This window comes from Camelus dromedarius, chromosome 2, assembly GCF_036321535.1.
Source record: "Camelus dromedarius isolate mCamDro1 chromosome 2, mCamDro1.pat, whole genome shotgun sequence".
In the NCBI taxonomy this organism is placed as follows: Eukaryota; Metazoa; Chordata; class Mammalia; order Artiodactyla; family Camelidae; genus Camelus; species Camelus dromedarius.
In genome coordinates this window covers 38,757,884-38,774,125 of record NC_087437.1, presented here as the reverse complement: position 1 = coordinate 38,774,125, position 16,242 = coordinate 38,757,884, and the positions used below count along the sequence as shown (strand labels likewise).

General features: G+C 41.5%; 1 protein-coding gene across 5 annotated transcripts in view; it reads left to right on the top strand.

The window, feature by feature from the left end:
• Positions 1-16,242, top strand: part of GOLIM4 (golgi integral membrane protein 4) — a 71,864-nt gene that overhangs the window by 38,437 nt on the left and 17,185 nt on the right. For 3 of the 5 annotated variants that reach the window (XM_031450613.2, XM_031450609.2, XM_031450598.2), the window contains exons 2-8: positions 1,962-2,036; positions 3,335-3,384; positions 4,971-5,024; positions 6,317-6,467; positions 10,219-10,301; positions 10,843-10,926; positions 14,112-14,267. In XM_031450613.2, the coding sequence (XP_031306473.2) occupies positions 1,962-2,036; positions 3,335-3,384; positions 4,971-5,024; positions 6,317-6,467; positions 10,219-10,301; positions 10,843-10,926; positions 14,112-14,267 (653 nt within the window). The remainder of the gene's footprint in view (positions 1-1,961; positions 2,037-3,334; positions 3,385-4,970; positions 5,025-6,316; positions 6,468-10,218; positions 10,302-10,842; positions 10,927-14,111; positions 14,268-16,242) is intronic. The other 2 variants (XM_031450621.2, XM_031450616.2) reach the window with 1 other exon arrangement.

Here is a 16,242-nt window from a genome sequence, read left to right as displayed (position 1 = left end):
CTCCCTCACTCCTCCTCCACGCAGGGTTACCCCTCTCTCTCCCTGGGTTTAAATATACTTCTATTATGCCAAATGCATTTAGTTCTAATTACTTAAAATTACCTATCTCCTGTGTTGGACTAGAGCGTCTTGGGGCCAAGATCCGTGTCTCTTCACTTTGCATTTCTACTCATACTGCAAAGCCAGGTACTTAACAGGAGTGCAGTTAATTCCTTTATAGCAACAGCACGGGGGTGGCGGGAGGGATCATCTGGTGAATAGAATAGGAACCCAAATGGAGAAAGGGAATGGGGCAAGGGTTATTTCAGTGACTAAAGGGAAGCTGAGATGAGGGGAAAGATGAGTTGGGGCAGAAAAGCCATCAGGGGACGACGCCATACCAGTCTGGGTGGTGGCTGGCGTTCCAGGGGTTGTGGGCGAGATGTTAGCAGAGGTGTGAGTAGAGGCGGGCACTGCGGTAGTCCTAGACGCGGACCTGGGAATGGAGGGTTTGTGTGGGAAGGCCAGAGGAGAGATGCAGTGCTGGGAAGAAGGGGAGTTACCCTGGAGACATGGCCGTGTTGGAGGGAGGACAGCAATGGCTGGTAACTGGCAGGGGTGGCAGTGGGGAAAGGGTGGAGGAGGGACAGGGGAGTCCTTCAGCAGCAAGCAGACGTCAGGGAGGGGAGTTGCTGCAACCATGGCAACTCTGGGCGGCCAGCAGTGTTGGGCAGTTGTCTGTACCGTACAAGGTCAGTCAGTTATTGACGAGTAAATTCTATCGTAGGTGGTCATGGGGAGCAAGGGATGGTAAGAGAACCAAATAACCGGCTTTGCTTATCCTGCCAGGGAATGAGATCATATGTGACCATAATGCTGAACAAACAGGATTAAAGGGCACACTAGAAACTTACTTTATTCTCTCCTCCTCTTCCCTTTCCAACCACTCTCCAGGGCTAGTTTTTCTGTCCTTGCATGACATCCAGGACAGACTTCACTGCTTTTTAGCTTCTCTCAGATTAAAAAAAAAAAAAATCTTTCAATAACGTGTATCCATAAGCACAGTCTTGGTTTAGTAAGTATCGTGTCTGGTCGAGTCCTGTGTGCTGATACGTATTCTGTTCAGTTAGAGGTAAAGCTTCCCCATCTCTTGCAGCTCCTGTTTGCTGCAGACGTGAGGCCTGCAGTGGGGGGGGGGGGGGGGGAGTTGGGATGGATAGGCTTCTCCTTGTTTTCCCCAGAACACATCTGCCCTCCCTCCCCCACTCGCCGGGCAGCTCTGTCTCCTTCAGTAGCCTGGGTAGGTAGGGTTGACGAAGTTCGGGAAGGTCCTACAGCTTGACATCAGTTTGCCTTTGGTTTCTTGCCATGACCGATGTAAGCCTAACTTGTTCTTTTGTGGGTGCTGCTATAGGTTCTTTCATGGGGACGGTCCCTTCTGCCTTTGTTTCTGTGGCCTCTTTCAGCCAACGTCAGCATGCTGCCCGCGTTCCCTCACTGACTCAAGCAGCTTTAATTCAGACTCCACTCATGTTGGCTCAGTAGTACGTATGGAATATCTGGGTGGAAATGCTCTCCTCTTGCCTAGGAGAGAGGTGGGAACTAGACATACAGATGTGGGGGTAAATGCTGCGCTGATGGGGACCGAAGTCATGAGACTGGACATGCTTGTCTAGTAGAGACACAGAACCTCAGAGACTCACCTTCCAGAAGCAAGAAGACAAGGAGCTGCCAAGAAGGTGGAAGCCTCTTCCACAGCGTTGGTTCTATAAAGAGGTACAGACTGCACAGGAGTCGGCCCAGAATTATGTCTATTAGTCTGTCTATTTTTTACTCGGAAGTGGAACTTAAGTAATGCCTGCATTTTAATTTTAACTGTGAAAGGACTCTAAACTGACTTCTTCCTGTTTTGAAAATTGATGTTAATTTTACTTTAGAATTTCTGATTCTTTGAAGATGAGTTTTAACTTTTTTTTTTCCAGTTGTGTATGAACACAGATCAAGATTAGAGAAATCCTTGCAGAAGGAAAGACTTGAACATAAAAAAGCAAAGGAAGGTAAATAAATAATATAAATGGTGTTCTAAGTTTTTTTTTTATCATACTCTTCTTTGAAGTAACATGTACTAGCTTTCCTATTTTTTGTCTAACACATTTTTCAACTCACCCAAAGTCTGTTTCATACGTGGACAGAGAAGGAGATATCAAGCAATATGCTATACATTGTGCAACAAAATAATTCCTGCTCAAGATTGGATTTAGAATCTTTCATTCGGTTTGTGCTGCTTTGAGGTTGTTCATATATTGGTTATATGTATTACTTCAAAAATAACACACACCTTTCCATTTGAATATTACATACATTGCTAACACCTAGAACTTCTGTCCACAGATACCCAGGAAAGTAACAGCATGCACTGTCCAGAATATGACAAATATTATATATACATGTACATATGACTGCATTTATACATAATGAATCGATCTCATATGATGATGTCTTTTAGGTTGTGCACCTGTTTTTCTGTCTTGGGATAAAGGCTTTATTGGCACCAACCAGTTGGTTTGGTTTGAAAAATTAACATTTAGCACAAGTATTAGGCAATGCTATTGATTTTTATTAGAAGTTTTCAATAAAGCATGGACTTCATATTGCTTGTGATTTGAAGTAACCTGCATTCTTATTTTTCTTTCTTCATGTTTTGTGGTAAGTATCGAGGTTTAAGTGAGGTGTTCCGTCTGACTACCTCAGTGCGGGTAGGAGGGAGAACAGGGGAGGGCAGTATGGGCTAAGATGTTTTGCTGACCCTTGGATTAAGCCTGTGTGAAGAAGAGAAGTTTAAGATCATTGAAATACTTTGACAGGATTTGGATTTTTCCTTGTCTTCAATCGCAGAGTGATTTTATAGAGCCATCTAGTGGATAATAAAGCTTTAAGCGCATTAAGGATGGTTTCCACGGAGTGAAACTTTTCAGGTCCTGGGTGATTTCCGTGTGCCACCTAGCGGCCAGCAGTAAGTTATCTCTGTCCTTAGATGTTTTTCCGTCCTTGATCTCAAGGAGAGCTCATCACAGTGTACACATTCTAAATGCACTTTCAGTCAGTTGGTTATGATGTGGATTTTGTTGATACAAGATTCACAGCTTTAAGGTAAAGAGGAAGACTGTATAGTAGTTCTTTTCAATTCTTTCTAAAGCCTTAAAAGACAAAGTTAAGTGTATAAGTCACCAAGTGGATCGTCTTAAACCTAAAACATTTTTAAAATTCTGAATAAAATTTGCCTTTATTCTTTTCGATGTCTAAAAATTCCACAAGGAATAACTTATGCTCTTTTTCTCCATTTTGTATTTTCTAGATTTTCTGGTTTATAAGTTAGAAGCACAAGAAACACTAAATAAGGGAAGGGTGAGTTTTTTTTCTCTCTTAATTTTTTATTTCATGAAACTTGAAAGAGAGGGAAATATAGTCACAAAATCCTTTACTCTGTTGATGATTAGGATTACAGGGCTGAAATACATTTCTTCCTTCCTTCCTTCCGCCAAAAAATTCCGAGAGGAAAGCCCTTAAAAATTGTGTTTTTAAAACCTACCTTTCTTTGCTTATCATACTTTGGCAATCGTGGTAAACTGGAAATAGCCCTAATGTTCAACAATAAAGAGAAGGTGGTTTTTACTTACTTATTCACTTGTGGTCTCTCTTTGCTCTAGAATGGGATACCGATTTTGACTTGCCTTTGCATGACATTGCTGTCACTCGCACAGGCATTACTGTGTGAAGTCCAGCACAGTTACCAGGCCTAGAGTTCACATGTTCAGATGTTCAAAAACAATTCTGGAATGAATAAGTGAATAAATGATATTGGCATTTTAAAAATGTTCAAGTCCAGATTCACTGGAGAAAAACAAGTTTTTCTCTTACTCTAAGAAAAATATGTAAGCATATAAACCACTGGCGCTTTGCAGTATTAAAACTGAGAAGTCCGCTCTTTGAATAGGTAGGAGGCTGTCAGCTTTCAGCTCTTACTTGCTTTTAAAAGCCCTAACCAAAACTGTGTGCATTCTGTTGTGCATTTTATAACGTAACTTGCCACAAATTAAAGTAAAATAGTAAAGCAATAAAATAAAGTGATAAAGCAAAAATGCAGTTCACTTTAGAAGTTGCAAGATCATGGAAGAAAGCAATAGTCGAGGCTGCGCTCGTGCTGGCGATGGGGTGAAGCAAGGCCTGGGGCACTGAGAACACAGCAGTGTGGGGAGAGAACACTTTCCGGTGTTGTTTGTATACTGACTGGTTACGGCTGCCCAGGACTGCACTGGACACCGGTGAGGTGCAGACATGAGGATGCTGTACCGACACACGGAGACGTGCTGCCGGGGCACGGAGTTCAGCCGCAGGCATGGGCTCAAGTTTCAGTCCTGGCTCCACTACTAAAGGAAGTGTCTGCTCTCGGCCTGTTGCTTACTCTTTCTGTCTCTCACTGTGAGCTGGAGTCCAATTGGGGTAAAGTAACATACATAGAATTTCTTACCCACTGAATCTCAAGGGAGGAAAGCGCCTGTTCTCTCCCCTCCCTGGAGCCATACTCAGCTTGTGAGGCCTGGCCATTGTTGGGTTATCTCCCCCTCCCCTTGGGCCACCCAGCGCTGTGTGTTAGCCACACGTGGTGCTGTGTCTGTGCATCTGGGCCTGTTTTTCTTCTGAGTATGAGAGGGAGTAAATCACCTCTAAGGGCCCCGTCAAGCCACTGTTTCATAGTTCCATGTCCAGCTTTTTCATTACTAAAGTCGAGCAGACTTACAGGAATGTTGAAACTTCATTTCTGCTGTTAAGTAAGGAGATGGTCTTAGAAATATTCTGGTTCAAGCTTAGAATTCATGTTAGCTTACACAAGTGAAATGAGTGAAATTCTTCTATTAAGAGCTTTAAGTTCTATTTAGCAAAAGAGCCAGATATGTTATCTTTGTGTTAACTATTTGCTTTTTAATTTACAGCAAGATTCCAATAGTAGATACAGCGCATTGAATGTCCAACATCAGATGTTGAAAGTGAGTAATTTAAAGTTGTTCTTCATGAAGGAAGGAAAGGATTAACTCAGTAAGGAAAGTTAACAGAAAGTTGATTTGTATTGTAATATGGTATTTTCTTATAAATCAGGGCTCTCTGATCACCTAATGTTTAATTTTGTTCTTTATCTTTTAAGGATTTTTGTTTGTTTTTTTGTCTCATTTCTCAGAGTGGTTTTCCTTAGATACTGTCTTTTATCTTAGACACACTGGAGGCAGTAGAAGGATTAAAATGCTTCCATCGTGTTACTAATGTTTAAAATTGGTGTCCTTTTACCTACCAGAGGAACACAGTTTATATTTAAAGATTCTCCTTCCTTGGTTCTTGGATAAAACTCATTCTATGTCAGGAGAGACAAGGGGGGTGGGGGGGGAGAGAGAGGGGTGGGGAGAGGGGGAGAGAGAGGGGTGGGGAGAGGGGGAGAGAGAGGGGTGGGGAGAGGGGGAGAGAGAGAGAGAGATTCATTATCTCTGTCCAGCCAGAAGAGATGAGCAGCAGCCTTGTGCACCCCACACAATGGGAAAACTACGCACCCTCTCCACTGCTTACCTCCCGGCCCCCAGCTTTTTGTTCGATATTGTCTTTCCTGCTGTAGGGCATATGCTTTTTATTGAAACCAGAGTCTTTCCTATTATCAAGAGAGCAATACACGAATTAAAGGAGACCACCCTTTCACATTAAGCATTTGGAGGCTGTAGACTTTATCTATATTGTGATTACAGCTTAGTATTATAATCAGGAGTAATTAAAGTAAGAATCATTCTATAAACAGTCGATTTATTATTTCCCCCAAAGGGAAAAAAAGTCTTTTTTCCCCTGTTCTTTAAACTGGTTTATCAGGAAGGCTGAAAATCAAAGAAGGGAAATAAAAAATGTTGCTGGGAAAATATCAGATTGAAAGAGGCAGTCTAGCGTGCCCGTGGAGGGGGAGTTTTTCCATTGGCTTTATCTGGTTTCCACAGTAACTTGAGTCCCTGGGACTTTCTCCAGGGCCAACCCTTTTTCATCTCTCATGCTAACTTCCAACTTCTTGTTGTTCACATTAATGTTAAAAATTAAGGAGAAAATTATCCTTGGCCACGATCCCAGACTATTTGTTTGAAATGGAAGGGAAATGGAAGGGAGCTGCACAAATTTGAAGCAACCCGAGGAAAATGAAGCCTGCTTCTTCATTTGCACATCCTTTCTTGCAAGAGAAAGGCTACTCTATCTAGAGATAGATTCTGTGTCATTGAGAGCATGTACGTCTTTGCTCAAGTTTTCATCTTTGCAGAGTCAACACGAGGAGCTGAAGAAGCAACACAGCGACTTGGAGGAGGAACACCGCAAACAAGGAGAGGACTTCAGCAGGACGTTTAATGACCACAAGCAGAGATACCTGCAGCTGCAGCAGGAGAAAGAACAAGAGCTTTCTAAGCTAAAAGGTGTTTGGAAATCTAATTAGCCCGTCTGTATGGAAATGAATACGCCTATTAATGTTTGAGTAGAACAGTAGACTTTTGGGTTTTTTGTTGTCGTTGCTGCTTGGTGATTGATTTATATTATCATGTGGTCCTTTCCAGCTACTTCTTACTTCTTTATGACATTTCACATTTATACTTGTCTCTTTGGGTTTGTTTGGGGAAACAGAATAGAATACTCAGTGTTTCTCAGCAGAGCACGTTGGCCATGCAGGGCAAGGCGGTTCTCCTTGTACGTGTGTTACGAGACATTTAGCATCTCTGATGCCACCCACGAAATGCCATCGGTGCTCCCCTCACAGCGATGCATCTGCAGGTCACCACGTGGCCCAAAGACTCCCTGTGGGTCACTCGTAGTAGCTTCAAAGAGCTCAGGCTCTGGAATCCGCCTGCCCTGGTCGGACTTGGCCTCTTCAGTGGCTACTTATGTGACCCTGGGCAGGTTGTGTAAATCACCACAGGCTTCATTGTCCTCATCTGTGACAATGGGATAAAACGTATCGGCCTCATAGAGAACAGTTACTGATACACGGTAGATCTTTAGTACACGGTAACCGGCAGCGGCAGCAGGTATTTTCACAGTCATGTGGAACAAAATATATCACCTCTGAGTACGTGTGAGTTCTAGAAAAGGGAAGTAGCACCTTCTATAGTCACTTATTCGGATTCTAAATAAGTTTGAAGTGTGAGATTTGGTTTAAAAAGTTACATAGTGCTTCCAAAAACAAGGGTGAAATACAAGTAAGGTCTTCTGGAATCGAGTTGCTTGTACTGTGCCAAGTGATTCCCTGGTTTTATATAAAATGTCATCATAGGAAGAAGCTGTGTGGGTCCTTTGGACCTTTCTGTACTTTTTTTTTGCAGTGTTTTATCTGTAAGTATCCCCCGCCAGAATAGGTTACAACAAAAAGGTGCATGGGCGTTAAGTAGCCGTTGAGGCAGTTTACAGAGGGCTCAGGCGGTCTTAATGGAGTTGGGCCCGATGTCAGATGGTCCCCAAGAGACGTAGACATGTCGGGGCCTTGGCTTGTTGGTGGTGTGGCAGGTGGTGATGAGTCAAGATAACGAAAGAGAGAAAGGGAGAAAGACTGGACACCGGAAGTCCTCGCAAAGGTAGGAGAAGGGAAGAGAGAGCCAGGTCCAGAGTCCAGGCAGCACTTGCCACCCTGGGGCAGCGACACCTGTGTGTGGTGAGGGAGGTGACGTTTGGCTTATTGGACATACTGTTTATAAACTTGAGCTAAGCTGAGTAAATACATTTAATTATACCGATGTTAAGTAGCTATATTAAGGAGTGAGCAATAAAATTTTCTAGGTACCTAACCTATGTTTAGTATACTTCACATAATTTAATTTAATTTTAGTGGTAATTTAGTTAATTTAATTTTAGCAGTCGCCCTAAAGGGCATGTTTTCTTATGTCCACTGTGTATTTACTCCTTTCTTTGAAACCAAGTTACATGTATAGTGAAATTTTAACAAGAAATCAGAACCATGGAAAATAGGAGGACACTTGTATATGAGTCCTGCGTGCTCAGGTAACTCCAGCCTGGTGGCCTGGTCTGAGCTTCCTGGGACCAGGATAAAGGGGACATACAGTAAGTTAGAGGGCTCTTGTCATCAGAAGAGAGAATCTCCCAATACCTGGGGGGGTGAGGGAGAGACAGACAGAGATGGAATCAGAGAGAGAGTAAGAGAAGGAGCGAGATGGAGAACAGTATTTCTGGTACCAATTACTTTTTGGAAGAAGTTTCTCAGAGAGACTTTGGACAAGTTAACTTGACACCGCCCTTGATGACACTTTGATAAGGAAGCAGTTTTCACATCAGCACTTTTGTTTGATTGCGATCCCTGAGAAAAGCTTAAGATAGTGAGGTAAAGCACACTGTGACAGACACGGGTCTGTAGTGGTCAGCCATGCAGTATTTAGTCCGAATAGCCATTGGTAGATGAATGTGATACGGGAGGGAATTGAGAACTTAGGACACGCGTAGCTCTGAGCTGACAGCACATAAGCTTTGATGGTGAGTCTTCTCAATCCTGTTACAATGACAGCTGACACAGCAGATGTTTTCCATGTGCCAGTACCAGGTGCAACTCTTCAAACAGTTATCTTACTTAATTCTCATAGCAGCCTATAAGGTAGGCATTATATTGAGTCTGATTTAACAAATGAAGAAACTGAGGCCTCCTAAAGTTAAGTAACTTGCTCAAGGTGACACAGCAAAGGCACGGGAGCTACTGCCATTAAGGTTATAAACTGAATTCCTTTAAAAGTCAGCCAGGTTTGGGTGTTTGAAGCGCATGTGTGCGTGTGTGGAGACTGGGGCCCCATCCAGTCAGCGGCACACAAGTGGTCCTCTTGGATCGCCACTGGTGTCCTGTTTTGACTTTTGAGAAAATCCATGAATACATGGAGGTGGGCAGCCCAACCACCGGCCACACTTCCCACCTTATTCTTGATCTCTCCCCAAACCCAGCCACGAATCCACTGCCCAGGGGCCAAGCAGGAAGTATGATGAAGTGAAAGCGGACAGAAAATGTGAGGAGAGATGGTGACTGGCACTTTCCTTCAGTGCCAAGAGCCTCCGTGGAGACTCAAAATCCTGTCTGCAGTGAGTGGCTGCCACTTTGGGGGTGGTTTGCCCAGCACAGTCTAGGCTCATTCCTGCTACTGTCCCCGCTCAATTCTCAACAGCATCCCCTTTCACTCTCGAAAGGATCTCCCACTGGAAAATGAATTCTGTGGCCCCCCAGCCACCATTTAACTTCTGCTGAGTGCTGTCATGTGAGAATTGTCTGAGTGTTGCCAGATCTTACCAGATGCAAATTCTTGATTTTTAAATGGTGCCAGCTATTCAAATGCAAAAGACACTGTATATAGGCCAACACTGCAGGGGCCAAAAAAAAAAAAAGTTTGTGAATTTATATTTGGCCCAAAGGCTGCCAGTTCATAACATCTGATGTCCGATTACAGAACATGTGAGAAAATTACCAGGAAGGTAAGAGAAGTGGGTCTAGAATCTTTAGTCGCTGAGGCTGTTCCCAGAACAGTAGGGCTTGAGGCTGGGGAGATTTTAGGACTTCACTCTGATGGCTACAGTCTCACAGCGTAGCCCTGGAGAGATCTGTCCTATAGCATTTGGAGGGAGAATTTGGACTCATGAAGAACTCAATGGTAGGAGAAAGAAAATATACTGACAGTTTTTCAGCAGATGGGGTGTTGCTCTGTCTCTTATTTCTTGAGTTGCCTTTGTAACTGAAATACCTCTTGGGGACTGTGGAAATTATTCATGCTCTGAGAAATACGGTTTGTGCTTTTCATAACTCTGTTTTTAATTTGTGAAGAGACTAAAATTCTTAGATGAACCCTACCCATTACATTTTATTCCTGCAGGCTTGCGTATTAACATAAGTACTTCACTTTTAACTCCTGAGTAATTAAAAAATCCTTAACTTCTTCTACAACGTGTAGCTTATTTAAAAGTATTTAAACTACTGAACCAGACTGCAGTGGGTTGTCCAGCTGAATCCATGCCACAATCCCCAAACGTTACAGTTTTCGTTGATTTGGAACAAAATTTCCAAATACTGCACAGTCAAACTTTAAAACAAATCCTAGAAAAAGTGATGTGAGGATTTGGATGTGAAAAGAATAGAATCAAGAGCCTGAACGTCCCAGGGCTTTACGCATGATTTTCCTTTTTCTAAAATAGAAACCGTGTACAATCTGAGAGAAGAGAACAGACAGCTGAGGAGAGCACACCAGGACATGCACACACAGCTTCAGGACGTCAAGGTAAAGGAAAACCCAGCACCTGACGGTTTAATAGTGTTTGCCTGCTTTACACCACGGAGCCCCCACCTCCACTGATAGAGTGACTCTAAAAGTCGCTCCCACTTGACCTGCTTGACAGTCCACACAGTGATTTTGGGCTTTGCATAAACCGTGCCCAATACTTGTACCACTTCTGCATCGTAAACTAAATGATAATCTGGAAATCCCAACATGTCCATTAGTACTGGAATGACTCTTTTGCTGGATGGTTGCATTTTAGTAAGCTTTTTATTTTTGCAAAGGTTTGTTAATAATGAACGATATTTTCCTTTTTGTTTTGATTTCACTGTATGTGATTATGATATTTGGGTAGCACATTTCAGATTGTGGAATATTACATTCATCATAGTCTTCCCTCTGTAAAGATTTTTGAACTTAACAAATGCTGCTGCAGCTACAAACAAACAAGCAACCAACATTTGGGTGGCCGTACCACTGTCTGCCCAGGAGGAGTTTGTCCCAGAATGTTAAAACTCAACATGTAAAATTCTTTTTTGTGTAGCAACAGCATAAGAATTTACTCTCGGAGCATGAACAACTTGTAGTGACTTTGGAAGACCACAAGAGTGCGCTAGCTGCTGCACAGGTTAGAAGGGTAGCAGCCTCTGTGGGTTCTTTATTTAAAGTCGGCTTAGCATTTCTGAATTCCTCTCTGCATGGAGTCTCTTACAAGCCAATCTTCACTGAGTTCCTTAAGACAGAGCTTTCCTGAAGATCATGCATGCTTTCAAAACTCAATCAAGAAACATGAAATAAACCTTCGATTTTTTTTTTTTTGGCACTGGCAGTGTGGTGCATATGACTGTTTCTACCCTCCACCAGCTCCTACAGGCAGTAGTTTAATATTTGCTTAAATCACAGGGATTGTCCCATATACATGGTCTTTTGCCACTGCCTGACCTGCGATGACTCTTGCTATGTGATCTGTAGGATTTTACGATGCTAGGTACCTAAATAAATTGTTGTCAGACTTTCTCTTCTGCCCCTCCCTCCCTTGCTCCCAGCCTGTACACAGTGCTTTTGGGAACAGGCTTATATGCTGTTGGTCAAATTACAGGAAATCAGAAGAGAGCTCATGTCAATAGAGAAGGAAAGACAAAAGTCGTAAGCTTCATTTGTTCAAAGCCTAGAACAGTCCTTGGCACAAGGCTGGCCCTCAGTAGATATTTTCTGAGTGAACAAACAAACAAATACAAGTGTTGGAGAGCTTATTAACGGAACGTCACACTGAATGCTTTACAGCTTTCTAGTCGAAGCAAAGGAATAGGAATGGCTGGCACCTTAGTCGCCATGATGTCTTAATCACTGGTCTTCACTTTTCTTCTCTTGGAAGAATTAAAAGGAAAGAGCAAAGAAAAACCAACTATCTGTGCTTACCAGGAGACCATGTGTTATTTTTTGTCTTTATAAAATTATTAAAAGTGTAATATGCTGCACGCTAATCCGTCTCAGAGGCTGCAGTGTCTGTGTCTGTGGGACCCCTTTTCAGAGCTGTCATTGACTGGGTGTCTCCTTACAAAACTGTAGCTGTGTGGTGATTCTTCACACGTGTGTAAGTTAAACTGACTTTAGAGGATGTTATTACATTCATAACCTTCTTTATAAAGTTTTTGCCAAGTAGTAGTATTTTACATGAAACTACTTTTGACACTGAAAAATGTGACCAACCAATTTAAATACTTTATGTACTATAATGGCCATAAATGTTACACTAAGCAACAATTTGAAAATTCAGAAAAATATAAGTAAAATAGTTCAGTTGATGACCCAGAACAAATTCTGCTGTAAGCACACTGAGAGTACTACTGACAAGGTTTTGTAATAGAAAAAAAACCATATTTAACTTACATATATACAGATAACTTAAGAATTTTCTATTTCTCTTTTTGGCTCCTTTTGTTGGGGCCTCCAAGTTTCTCCTGCTCTTTTACCCCCATTTTAAAACTTTTGCCAAATCTCCTTAGACAACAAATGCTGTTTCAGGTATCTTCATTTTTCACATAAATCATCTTATGGGATTCTGTCCTGATAACCTGATTTTTAAATGTAATTGATGGAGAAAGCAGGAACAGAGTAGAATTTGAGACTTTACAGTTTGTCAGGGATTATCATCATAATTTTATATACAGAATTTTGCTTAATATTTACAACCTCTTGAGTTAAATAATATTGTATCATTTTTGTAAGTAAATAAAGTGAGATCAAACAGAGTACGTACCTGGCCCGAGATCAGTGCCCAGAACCAAGCTTGAAGCTTAGGTCCCCCTGACATCAAAGTCACACTTAACTCTTAAGCTGGGATTTGTGGACACTGCCCTGTATTACAGTTACTTGGGCCTTGCCCCAGACCTATTGACTTATAATTCCTAGGGCGGGAGTCCAGGAGCCTGCATTTGTAATATGCTCCTTCCATGATTTAACATGATTCTTAATGCATGCTAATATTTGAGAACCACGGCATGGCTGCTTTCAAAGATGCTATATCTGGGAGGAGGAAAAAGAAGATGGGGTAGAATGTGTGTCTTATTTTTTAATCACAATGTGGATGCCATTTTTTTTCTTTGACCTCTAAAGTTGGTTTGCAAATGTTTTGATAGGTCTGTGGGCTAAGGGCCGCTGTTAGCCATATGGCACACCTTCGTATAAATTATAAAGCAACAGTCCCCTGAGACAGTTTAGCAAGCAGACCTCTTCGCCTCTGTGTGAACTAGAAAAAGACAGAAAGGCACGTCTTCCTGGAGGGGGAGAGTGCCATGCAGGTGCACAGCTGGGCAGCAGGAGCACGACTGGGTTCCAGCCTCCACTCTCGCTCTGCTGTGCACACCGAGGGAGGCGGCCCTGTCCGGGGAAGCTCGTTCAGAAACGATTTCTGTGTTCTTGGTATATGTTTATGTAAGTGGGTGTTTACACACACACAGCATTTCTGTTTTAGGATAATGATGTTGGTGCATATGATGAGCGAGGTATAAACAGTCTAGTGATATTCTTAAAGTACTTGATTTTTCCTGTCTTTCTAGCTTCTTGTATCAAAAATATTACACACACACACACACACAAACCCTACCACATATATACAAAGGTACACATATATAGTATATTCTAGTCCTATGTCTACATTAGTGCCTTTATCGCGTTAGAAGAAAAGGGTATTCAGAATTGAAAAATAAAAATCCAGCTTCATTTCATGCCTATGCTCCTGCTTTCCAAAACTGCGGAGCACAATATCGTCTAAGTGTTCTGGAGAGGAAGGGACCCTTTTTGAGCACAAATTGACTGGGAGAAGTAGGTGGCCTGAGTGATTATACACATATATTTTCAATTACTTATTTTAAACTTATACATCTTTTGCACTGAAAAGACTCAGACCATGTTGGTAAAGATATCTGCACTTATATTTATATAACTGTGGAATTTTAAAATAGATTTTAATGTCATAAAACCGATTGCATATCTGTCTTACTTTTAATGATATTTATACTAGAAAGTTATAAAAATTCTGGCTTAGTTTAATGTAGCGTAGGAAACTAACATCTGTCTTAGAGATTTTTTTTTCCATTCCCTTTAACTCTAATTCTAATTTGCATGTGCTGAAAAGTGATTAAGCATGTCGAAGTAAGTATAGCTAATGCATGGAAACAACCTGCATATTTTTCCTACTTTGCATTTAGGTGTAATATTTTTGTCTAGTCTTGCAGCGAACCATCTATGAATGATATCCTTTTCCCTCCTCAAATTGTGCAATTTGCATCCAATTGTGCAATTTGTATGCAGACTCAAGTTGCAGAATATAAACAACTGAAAGATACCCTGAATAGGATTCCAAGCTTTCGAAAACCAGAGCAAGCAGAGCAGCAAAATTTTACCCAGGTGCGTTCTCCACAAGGTGACAGCACAGCAAGGGACCAGTCACGCGGAGAGGCACGGGAGGTAAGAGGCACGAATTGGTGTCTGTGGTTGGGGTCGCTTGCACTGTCAAGCTGTCCTCAGGTGAACTGTTCTAAAAATTGCCAACTCTTCCTGCAGAACACTGGTTCTCAAATTTTAGCATACATCAGAGTCCCCAGCAGGGCTGTTAAAACACAGCCGGGCCCCAGCCCACAGTTGGTAGTTCAGTTAATTTGGGTGAGGCCTGAGAATCTGCATTTCTAACTGAGTCAACTTGTCTGGGGAGGTGCACTTTGAGGACTGCTGGTTTTCTGGGAAAGACTGTACTGGCTTTGTCTTTCTTCATGTGGGTATATTTGTTTGAAGACAGCTGTCATGTCTGAGTTTTTTAAGGTTTTGTTTTTCTTTTTTTTTTCCCCGGGGCAGGAGGTAGAGTAAGAAGTTTAAGTGATCATGAGGATATTATGTGATAATCAGCTCACTCAAGTATTAAAGTTGCTAATGTATTTGAACTTGATGAAGTACTTGGTCCATACAGAATTATGTCGAAGTTTATATTAAAAGCCCTTCGTAAAACTGCCAAGAGTACACGTACTAGTCTCTGAATACGCTTTTTTGTATTCCTGTTCTTTGTAGAAATTAAGCCTTGTTGCTTAATAATGTCTCACAAGTGGATCATCAAAAGTAGTGTCACCTTTGTCATTAATTCTTACGAGGTTGTTTTTGCCATCACACGTGTGGTAAAAATGGCAAGTATGGTTATCTCCCCCCCCCCCAACACAGTTGTTTTTAACAATGAATGTTTGAGAAGACTTGCTCCAAGTCTCCTTCTTATCATCTTACGGGAAAAATTAAGTTGATGTGAGTGGACTTCATGTGAATCTTCAGTCCATGAAGAGCATTCCTCCCTAGACAGCTTCTGTCCCATCGTGGGTGTTCTTTGTCTGCATCGGTGTGTCGCTCCTAACTTAAGGAAACAGCCAGCTTCCCGGCCTGGGAACCGGTTCTGTTCTCTGTCCCCGTTTCACTAGCAGTTTACTGGATTAATCTTTTAATGACTCAGACTTTGAGTTTTTCTGTCTGTGAGGCGGAGATAATAGTTATCTGCTCTAACCTTTCTCACAAGGATGCCCTGGAGATCAATGGCAGGCGTGTGAAAGCACTTAGGGCTCTTTGGAGAGATATTTCCTATCAGGCCAGGGCAGTGTCAGTTCAAACTTGCTAGGCTGGTAAAATTACACCTCTAAATGTTGCCCTCGGATGTCTGAGAAGGGACTTTTTTTTCCTTGATTAATTGATTTATACAATCCAGTTTCTTATTTATGTTTCTGCTTATTTAAGAAGCAGGCTTCACATTAATTTCAATTATGGGAGAGCAATCTGACCAAAGAAGGTATTCTTTCTGATAAAGAAGGTTGGGGTCGGGGGTAGTGACACATTCTTCTATTGATATTATATCCTCTCTCTTTTCTAAGTAATGAAGACCATATAGAAATTTCTGAAACTTGAAGGGAAAATGATTTAAATCAACCACTTTTAGAAGAATTCTCTGTAAACAGACATGTATTTTTTGTTGTTGTTGTTCAGAGCTTTCTGTTTTGTATTAACAATACAAAATATTTACAAAAGAAATGCTACTGGTTTACAAAGAAATACTATTTTAATACATTAAAAATGTTAAATTGTATCTGGTTTAATGGGCACTGGTTTAGCTAACATGGATGTCCATTAGTAATGCATTCTTTTTTTTAATATTAACTAACAAAAACAAACCTAACATCCTCAATTTGATCTTATCCTTCTCTTTCCAAATAATTATTGAAAGCAAAATTTATACTGAAGAAAATTATGTAAATATTTGATGATTTGAAGTGTGAGGGTTTTACCCTATTTATTCTAAGGGAGAACAGCAGTTAGACTGCTTTTGAGGGCAGGGTCTACTGAGTTGTGGTCACTTACAGGCTTTCCTTTTAGGTTATTTATGGTATTCCTTCCACGATGAAATTTTGTTTGTTAT